This window comes from Hyperolius riggenbachi, chromosome 2 (genome assembly GCF_040937935.1).
Source record: "Hyperolius riggenbachi isolate aHypRig1 chromosome 2, aHypRig1.pri, whole genome shotgun sequence".
NCBI lineage: Eukaryota > Metazoa > Chordata > Amphibia > Anura > Hyperoliidae > Hyperolius > Hyperolius riggenbachi.
Window position 1 is genome coordinate 251,622,614 of NC_090647.1, and position 10,622 is coordinate 251,633,235.

A 10,622-nucleotide genomic window follows, 5' to 3' on the forward strand; every position below is an offset into this window, starting at 1 on the left:
TGCTTTGCAGTTGGTATTACATTATCAGCTGATTTTTCACTGGGATTGTTAATTCCGGCTATTTGTGTTTGATCTATAATTTGTGAAATCTGTGCCGAATGTAAACTTGGATTTAATGCCCCAGAAGGCTGGTCCACAATAATAGGTTGCTGTATCACCGATTGTGCAACAGGAACGGTTGGAAATACAGTTCCCGAGGTACCAGGTACATGAGCAATTACAACTGGCGGTTGATTAACCGATGATTGTGCAGCCATAGATTCCCTAAAGACTTTCATAGATTCCGTCATTTCTTTACGGACCATTTTAAGAAAATCCTTATAAGCTACCGCTGATTCTTCGTTTAGAACTCTTGTAGCACATGACTGACAAAGTAATTTATTCCAAGGCACTGGCAGTTTTATGTTACAAGAGGGACAGCGTTTCTTAGGCCTAACAGCTTCTGATGCTTCTGTAGCCGTAGTAGTATTGGTAGATGTAGTAGAAGCAGTCACAGAAGCTGCAGGATTCTGAAATAAAACATACCAAAACAACTTTTGTAACCTACTATACAAAAATCGGGGTATATTATACACAAGAAATGATACAAAACTTTATATGCCAAGTTGTATCATCAATCATCTTCCCCATCAGCAGCCCCAGCATTGAGCCATCTCATCTACAGGCAACACATAAACAACTGTTTTTTTGTGTTTTAAAAACGATACCTTGTTGGTATCCTGCCTCGGCTCCTGCCCTCTGGGATCATCCTGAGTGGCCGGTTGACCTGCTCCTGATCCCGCTGCTGAATCCATATTGCGTCCTGCACGAGTGCAGAGACGCGGAGGACGCCACCAGTTCTTCTACCGAGCGGGCGGAAATGCGTCATCCGGAAGCGGAAACACTCCGTCCGCCATCTTGGATGCTGGCACGCTGCGTACTCCGGCCTCCGCCTCCTCACAGCGCACTCCCCGCATTTCCAGTCGGCGGCGCCTGCCATACGAAGAACCACCATATGCAGCCTTCTCTCCCCCGGACACAACTATGCTTATGGAGAGGTAAGCGGGCACATAGGAGATCCATAGCCTAATGTATCCATCTGCACCCGCAGCGCCAACAGCCCTTAGCCACCCAGGCTCTCCAGGACATGCAGCGCTGTACAGAGAGACCTGTTCCTGGAACAGGAAACATCTATACTGCCGAGCACCTGACAAATCTTTTAATTTATAGAGAGGCTTGTGGATGTTTCCTGTTTCCTGGGAGGGACCGGATCTCGATGTATACCTGTCCTGGAGGGTTAATGGAAAAAATAGGATGATTTCACCACAGTAGAGATGAGAGTTCTGAAGTGTAAATCCCCATCAATTAGAACTCCCAGGCTACGCACATGATCAGAGCTGCGTAGATCGGTGCATCCTATTCCCAGAGGAGAAGACTGCAAGTTGTTTTGTTGTCATGCACTGCCCTCCGATCAGAAGGACTTCAGTTTTATTTGCATTTAGTCTCAGCCAGTTGTCATTCATCCATTGCTGTAGTTCGCCTAAGCAGGCATTTATAGTTCGAGTTGTGTCTGTCACATTAGGCTTGAAGGAAAGATATAGTTGGGTGTCGTCAGCATAGCATTGGTATGTCAGGCCGTGTTCTTGGATTAGTTTTCCAAGCAGTAACATGTAGATCGTGAAAAGCAGGGGAGAAAGGATTGAGCCCTGGGGCATCCCATACTTAAAGAGAACCCGAGGTGGCTTGTACGAATCCTATTAGCACACAGAAGCTGGGTCTGCAGATTATGCCCAGCCTCTGTTGCTATACTGTTTCCCCCCAGGCTCTAACTCCCCCCCCCCCCCCGCGCTCTGCTGTGCCCCATAAATCACACAGCCGTGCTAGCGACAGGCAGCGTGTCGCCAGCAGGCTGTTTACAGCTGTACTGTCAGTCTCGCTGCTCCCCCGCCTCCTCTATGTAGCCACTCCCCGCCCGCATCCCTTCCCTCCCCGCTGATTGGAGGGAAGGGACGTGGGCGGGGAGTGGCTACACAGAGGAGGCGGGGGAGTGGTGAGACTGACAGTACAGCTGTGAACAGCCTGCTGTGACCCAGCTGTACAGACCCAGCCTCTGTGTGCTAATAGGATTCGTACAAGCCACCTCGGGTTCTCTTTAAGTGGTACAGAGGTGGACAGGAAGGACCCCATAAACACTTTTTGGGTTCTGCCACTCAAGAAGGATTGGAACCACTGAAGAACTATGCCATCAATGAAGCAGTATTCCTGTAGCCTGCTTATCAAGATGTCATGGTCAACTGTATCAAAGGCTGCAGAAAGCTCTAGCAGTATCAGGATGGAGTACTCTCCTCTTTCTCTTGCCATGAGCAGGTGGTTGCAGATTTGGATGAGGGCAGTTTCAGTGCTGTGAATGATGTTTCCTGAAGCCAGGCTGGAATAGGTCATAACTTTTGTTTTAGAAGATTTTGGCTTCTAGCTGGAGGTATACAGCTTTTTTTGATTACCTTACACATAAAGGGAAGGTTAGAGACAGGTCTGTAACGGCTATGTGAAGTTGGCCCCCCTACAATCAGCACAAATAAAAGTTCTAGCATGTTTGGTTAGTGCTACGTTTGTGCTCGTTTGTGCCGCAAAAATAAACATTTGTGCTGCTTTTGTTTTAAAGATAATAGCAATTATCTTTTTCCAAACGATGACATCACCCAGCCCCCCTACAAAGGCGCACGGACACAAAAGTGGGGTCGTTGGTTAGTGCTGGGTTTGTGCTCATTTGTGCTGCAAAAATCACCGTTCTATCTGTTATCGTTTTTGAGATATTAAAGGTTTTTTATAATGGTCAAAAGTTCACCCAGCCCCCCTACAACAGCGTACAGACACGAAAGTGGTGTCGTTGGTTAATGCTGGGTTTGTGCTCATTTGTGCTGCAAAAATCACCGTTCTATCTGTTATCGTTTTTGAGATATTAAAGGTTTTTTATAATGGTCAAAAGTTCACCCAGCCCCCCTACAACAGCATACAGACACGAAAGTGGTGTCGTTGGTTAGTGCTGGGTTTGTGCTCATTTGTGCTGCAAAAATCACTGTTCTATCTGTTATCGTTATTGAGATATTAGGGCCCTTTTCCACTAGCAGTCGCTAGCGTTCACGCTGAACGCTAGCGATTGCTGAATCGCAAAGCCGGCGATTTCCCGACGTTTGCGGCCACGATTTTGCTATGCTATGCACTGCATAGCAAAATCGCGGCAAATATCGCTCCGCCGCGCGTTCGCGTTCCTGTAAAAAACGAATCTCAGTAGTGGAAATGACCTACCGCGATTCCTATGTTAAAAAGCAAACCATAGCGATTGTAAAATCGCTAGTGGTTTGCGACTTTGCGATTCAGCCAGCGCAACCGCGCTGGTGGAAAAGGGCCCTTAAAGGTTTTTTATAAAGGTCAAAAGTTCATCTAGCTTTATTCACTTCACTATTGAGATGTTTCTGGTTTATTTAATGTACAGATAGTCCCCGGTTAACGAACAAGATAGGGACTGTAGGTTCATTCTTCTACGTCCCCACCTCTGTTTGGCATACAATGAAAAATTGCGCCGGCTAAATAATGGCGCCATTTTACTGTGCGATATTTAGCGTACGATATTATAAAACGTTATTTATCTTTTAGCTCTTAAATGTTATTTTATAAAACACTATTTAACGTTTTAGTTGTTATACTTTATTTTTCCAATACTACATACATGCATACATACTGTACATACATACAAGCATACGTACATACATACATGCATGCATGTATACATATACATACATACATACAAGCATACGTACATACATACATGCATACATGCATGCATATATACATATACATACATACAAGCATACGTACATACATACATGCATGCATGCATGCATGCATGCATGCATGCATACATACATGAATGCATACATACATGAATACATACATACATGTATGCATGCATGTATGTATGTATGTATGCATGCATGTATGTATGTATGCATGTATGCATGTATGCATGTATGTATGTATGCATGTATATATGTATGTATGTATGTATGCATGTATATATGTATGTATGCATGTATATATATATATGTATGTATGTATGCATGTATATGTATGTATGTATGTATTCATGTATGCATGTATTCATGTATGTATGCTTGTATTCATGTATGCCTGTATGTATATGTATGCATGTATGTAGTAATGGAAAAATAACACCTAGAACGTTAATTAACGTTTTATAAAATAACGTTTAAGAGCTAAAACGATAAATAACGGAAATAAATCCATTCAAAACGATAATTAACTGTTTTATGGGCATCTTAAAATGATAATTAACGTTTTGGAATTCGGCGCCATTTTTTTACAGTTCTTATCGTTAAAATGCTAAATATCGTTTTATAATGGAATTCCAGTGGCACCATTTTTATATAAACTGAGCTTGGCGCCATTTTTCACTGCTCCCTCTGTTTGTACCTCCTCTGTGTGCCTCTGCTTGTACCCCCCCCCCCCCTCCTGTGCTCTGTAACCCCTATCTGTCTCTGTTTGTACCCCTGAGCCTCTGTACCTACTCTGTGCCTTTGGTTTTACACCCTGTGCCTCTGTCTGTACTCCCAATGCCTCTGCTTGTATCCCTCTGTGCCTCAGTTTGTACCCCTGTGCTTCTGTTTGTACCCCTCCCTGTGCCTCTTTTTGTACTCCCTGTGCCTCTATTTGTACCCCCTGTGCCTCCGTTTGTAAACCCCTGTGCCTCTTTTTGTAATCCTCACCAAAGTTTGTACCTCCTGTACCTCAGTGTGTACCCCTTGTGCCTCTGTACCTCAGTGTGTACCCGCTATGCCTCTTTTTGTACCCCGTGTCTCTGTTTGTACCTCCTGCACCCCCCCCTGTGCCTCTGTACTTCTGTCTGTACCCACTATGCAGTGGCGTACCTAGGGCATTTGGCACCCGGTACTGGGTATTAAAAGACACAACACCCCCCCTCCCCCCCCCCCCCCCACACACACACCGAAAAAATGGGCGGGCGTGGTCATGACCAGATGAAGGCGGAGCTAACTAATTTAAAGTATTAGCTAGTATAGTTGCCCCAGTATAGCTAGTACTGTTGCCCCCAGTGAAACTAGTTACCCCCAATGAAGTTAGTATAGTTGCCCCCAGTATAGCTAGTATAGTTGCCCCCAGTATAGCTAGCTAGTTTAGTTGCCCCCAGTATAGCTAGTATAGTTGCCCCCAGTATAGCTAGTATAGTTGCCCCCAGTATAGCTAGTATAGTTGACCCCAGTATAGCTAGCTAGTTTAGTTGCCCCCAGTATAGTTGCCCCCAGTATAGCTGGTATAGTTGCCCCCAGTATAGCTGGTATAGTTGCCCCCAGTATAGCTAGTATAGTTGCCCCCAGAATAGCTAGTATAGTTGCCCCCAGAATAGCTAGTATAGTTGCCCCCAGAATAGCTAGTATAGTTGCCCCCAGAATAGCTAGTATAGTTGCCCCCAGAATAGCTAGTTTAGTTGCCCCCAGTATAGCTACTTTACTTGCCCCCAGTATAGCTAGTTTAGTTGCCCCCAGTATAGCTAGTTTAGTTGCCCCCAGTATAGCTGGTATAGTTGCCCCCAGAATAGCTAGTATAATTGCCCCCACTCCCCAGTATAGTTTCCCCAGTAGCATAGTTGCCCCCAGTATGGGGGAAGCTTCTGGCACTTCCCCCCTCCTAATTAGCAGCAGCTTTAGATATGCGGGCAGGAGCGGGCGGAGAGGACTTACTCACCTGCTTCCTGCGTTCCAGGCGATGGCGCACAGCGTCATCTGTCACGTGACGCTGGTCTCCGACTTCTCTGTCACTCACTGTGCTTCCGCTAATCAGGAAGCACAGTGGGCGGTGGAGAAGGCGGAGAGCAGCGTCACGTGATGATGACGCTGTGCGCCATCGCCTGGAATGCAGGAAGCAGGTGAGTAAGTCCTTTCCGCCCGCTCCTGCCCTCATATCTAAAGCTGCTGCTAATTAGGAGGGGGGAAGCGCCAGAGAGAGGGGACCCAGGTAAGGGAGGTGGGGGTCCGTCCCCCCTCCCCGCCGCTTTCCCCACCACCCCTCCATTCTGTGTTGCTTCCCCCTCCTGCACAGGCCTCTGTGGGAGGCCTTGGTGACACCCCCTGGGGCACCCGACACCCAGAGCGGGGAGCCCCCTGCCGCCCCATGGTAGGAACGCCACTGCCACTATGCCTTTTTTTTTGTACCCCCTGTGCCTTTGTTTGTACCTCCTGTGTCTCTGTACCCCCTCTGTGCCTCCGTTTGTACCCCCTGTGCCTCCAGGTGCCTCTGTCCTGCCCTCTGCCTCTATTTGTACCCCCCCCCCCCCCCCCCCCCCACCCTGTGGTGAACTCAGTTCCTCAAGTGGATTCAAACTTCCTCCATGCAGAAATGACGTCATCGCAATGGGATTGGGCCATTCATAAGTCGTGGACTATCTGTCCATTTTCTATAGCTCTCAAATTAAATAGAACGCTGCAATAACTTTAAAGTTCCCCTTGCTTCAGATCAATGAAAGTTTGTTGCACGGATGCCTCGGCCACAATCTATAAAGCTCAAAATCAAACACAAGTCCATAGGCAGAAAATCAATTTTAGCCCTACTGCTCAATAATTACTCATCTCAAATTAGGACTGCTTGGGCTGTGGCACAGAGGGTCAACTTCTCTTATCACTCCATCTCAGAATTGTGTTCCATGCTGTGCTCCATATTTCTCACTTTTGGCTATGAACCCAGAAGTCTCTGATGTATTGAGCGTGGTGTGGAACATTTAGGTGAGAAGCAGAGACACAGCAAAGTTAAAGGCCCATACACATGGGCTACAATTGTAGCTGTCGCCAGCGCACAGGGGACGTGCTGACGACAGCTAGACAACAGCTCTGCAGCAGCGACAGCTGTCTACACGTCTCTGCTACAGGGCATAGATGTGGCGGAAGCTATCGCCGAAGGGAGCATCCCCCGGCCGGATGCTCCCTTCACTTCACAGTGTTGCCTGTCGCTAGTCCGCATACACAAGCCGAGACACGTGCCGGACTAGCGACAGTTGCCGAGAGACAAGTTGCAGTAAAGGTTGGAAATTTTATTTCGCTAACTTATACAGAGTGTAACAAAATAATTCCATTTAACCAGATTTAAGGCACAAACAAGCCAACTGTTGACTGTGAACAGGTAAAACAATATTAGCTACTTCTGGTCAATGTAGTGCATGAAGAATAGCAAGTATGGACAAGATATAAATGTGGGTACAAGGTATCTTCTAGTTGTGGCTATCCATTTCCTAGTATTATTCTAACGTAAATGGGAGCTAAAGCTAGAGGTATGTGGAGGCTGCCATATTTACTTCATTTTAAGCAATACCAGTTGCCTGGCTGTCCTACTGATTCTCTGCCTCTAATACTTTAAGCCATAGCCCCATGGGGGTACAAATAGAGACACAGGGAGTACAAAAAGAGGCATAGCGGGTACACACAGAGGTACAGAGGCACAGGGGGGCACCAGAGGTACAAACAGAGACAGAGAGGGGTTACAGAGCACAAGAGGGGGGGGGGTACAAGCAGAGGCACACAGAGGGAGTAAAAAAAGAGGTGGGGACATAGAAGAATAAACCTACAGTCCCTATCTTGTTCGTTAACCGGGGGATTAGGGTGCAGGAAAAAAGGGAGCATGCGGCAAGTGGACAAATTGGACAAAGAGGCACCGGGGTGTAAAAACGAAGGCACAGGGAGTACAAAAAGAGGCATAGTGGGTACAAACAGAGGTACAGAGGCACAGGAGGGCACCAGAGGTACAGGAGGTACAAAAAGAAGCACAGGGAGCACAAAAAGAGGCAAGTGGGTACAAACAGAAGCACAGGGGTACAAATAGAGGCACAGAGGGGTACAGACAGAGGCACAGGGTGTAAAAACCAAAGGCACAGAGTAGGTACAGAGGCACAGGGGTACAAACAGAGACAGAGAGGGGTTACAGAGCACAGGAGGGGGGGAGGGTCCACAAGCAGAGGCACACAGAGGGGGTACAAACAGAGGTGGGGACATAGAAGAATGAACCTACAGTCCCTATCTTGTTAACCGGGCATTATCTGTACATTAAATAAACCAGAAACATCTCAATAGTGAAGTGAATGAAGCTAGATGAACTTTTGACCTTTATAAAAAACCTTTAATATCTCAAAAACGATAACAGATAGAACAGTGATTTTTGCAGCACAAATGAGCACAAACCCAGCACTAACCAACGACATCACTTTTGTGTCTGTACGCTGTTGTAGGGGGGCTGGGTGAACTTTTGACCTTTATAAAAAACCTTTAATATCTCAAAAACGATAACAGATAGAACGGTGATTTTTGCAGCACAAATGAGCACAAACCCAGCACTAACCAACGACATCACTTTCGTGTCTGTACGCTGTTGTAGGGGGGCTGGGTGAACTTTTGACCTTTATAAAAAATCTTTAATATCTCAAAAACGATAACCGATAGAATGGTGATTTTTGCAGCAGTAATGAGCACAAACCCAGCACTAACCAACGACACCACTTTTGTGTCCGTGCGCCTTTGTAGATGGGCTGGGTGATGTCATAGTTTGGAAAAAGATAATTGCTATTATCTTTAAAACAAAAGCAGCACAAATGTTTATTTTTGCGGCACAAACGGGCACAAACGTAGCACTAACCAAACATGCTAGAACTTTTATTTGTGCTGATTGTAGGGGGGCCAACTTCACATAGCCGTCTGTAACTGGTAATGGTAATTGCATCTGGGTCCAGGGAAGGGTTTTTTTTTTAGGTGAGGCCTGATGATTGCTTCCTTCAGTAAAAACCCTCTCCCTGCATACATTTGAAATCGGCGTCGAGAGACTTGGGCGCAGGATACAGCCAGTATATGGCTTATCCTGCTGCTGTACAAGTCCTGGCCGTGTTAATTACTATACAGCTATTGCTGGAGGCTGAATTATTGTGTTTTAAAAGCAACTTGAGCTCAGTCTTCTGACGGCGCCGACGTTACTCACTGAGCGCCGCAATAGCTGTAATTCCAATTACAGTCTATGGTGGTGCCGGCTGCGCCAAAATCTTCCTGCGCTGAAAAGCACTGCTCCGCTCTCCCTCCCCTATACAGTTCCCTGGTGTCTAGCACCCCCCCCCCCCTATACAGTTCCTTAGTGAATAGCAGCCCCCCTTCCTCCCCTATACAGTTCCCTGGTGTCTAGTGGCTTCCCTTACTCCCCTATACACTACCCTAGTGTCTAGTGGCCCCTCGATATACAGTTCCTTGGTGTCTAGTGGTCCTCCCTCCCCTATACATTTCCCTGGTGGTGTAGTGCCATCCTGTGGTGTGCTTCCTCAGCATATGCACAGTAGTGGTAGTCATGATTCTCTCACCTCCTCAGTGCTCAGACGATCATCCACCTATACTCTACAGAGAGCACTCTCTGCCTATCTCGTTCTCCTCATGTCACGTGTATTCATGCAATGTGCAGGAGGAGTACCAGCAGGTAAAGCAAGTGCTCGCTGTAGAGGATAAATGGGCATCGCTGGAGCCCTGAGAAGGTGAGACAAGCACACTGCGCCGTAACTCTACATATACTGGGGCTGGGAGAGCACAGGGTGAGGAGAGTGCTGCATCGGAACACAAGGAAGGTAGCAGGGCCAGCTGTAATACAAATGCACGTTCTCACAGGCCAAATATAATTACTATTTAGACCAAATTTGTCCCGGTACAGATTTTCACACCCTTGGATAAAATAGTATTCAAGAAACACGAATGAATGAATATAAATGGGCCCCATTGAAGTTAATAGGGTAAAACTTACAAAATACATTCAAACTTACTAATGCATTATTAAATTGTGGAGAATCATTTTTATTATAATAGCATGACATTGTCAGTAACCTGTCAATCTTACACAATAGATTTCGGTTGACAGAGGTTTAGATTCGGACCTGGGAGAGAAAACTAAAATTGGAACATGAATTATTTATTTTACCTGCAAAGAAGCTGTAGGTCCCCCCTGGGCTGTAGTGCTTGCTTCCCTTCTGCACGTCAAACACCTGCCCCAGCACAGCGAGGTATATCCCAGCACTGCCGGGTCCCCCATGATAGCTGGACAGCTCCTCCTTGGTTAGCAGCCTCTCCCTGCTTGCCCTGCACTGGCCAGGCAGCAGGAAGCTCAGCCAGGATGGGACATCAGGCGACGACCAGGGATCTGTCCGTGTCAGCAGCACTGCGGCCAGACACAGAGCAGCAGCTGCCAGGTACCCGAGCATGGGCACAGCAGCAGACAGCAGCTCACAGCGTCTTCCGGGCTCTGCAGAATACTGCTACAACACAGACATCTTCATCACACTGACACCTACAGCAAGCGAACTGAATTGCAGCACACTCTTTACGCATACAGATAATTGCTGTAGTATAGGATCCTGGATCTCTCTAATACAAAGCGCTCTCAAATTGAGGCTAGGGACACAGCAAAAATTGCAGGCGTTTTCTGCAATGCTAAAACGCACATAATGCTTCCAAAAGCACAATTGTGTACTAGGAGCAATGTGCGATTTTCTGCAGAGGAGAAAAGAACGCTTTTTATCGCACAACGTGTGCGATTCCTCTTTG

At 46.7% G+C, this 10,622-nt stretch overlaps 1 protein-coding gene across 1 annotated transcript in view; it reads right to left on the reverse strand.

Annotated features, from left to right (window-relative positions):
• Positions 1–10,334, reverse strand: part of CYB5D2 (cytochrome b5 domain containing 2) — a 31,143-nt gene extending 20,809 nt beyond the window's left edge. Inside the window, exon 1 of the mRNA XM_068265332.1 lies at positions 10,000–10,334. Within this exon, the coding sequence (XP_068121433.1) occupies positions 10,000–10,279 (280 nt within the window). The 5' untranslated portion in view covers positions 10,280–10,334. The remainder of the gene's footprint in view (positions 1–9,999) is intronic.
• Positions 10,335–10,622: the final 288 nt, after the last annotated feature.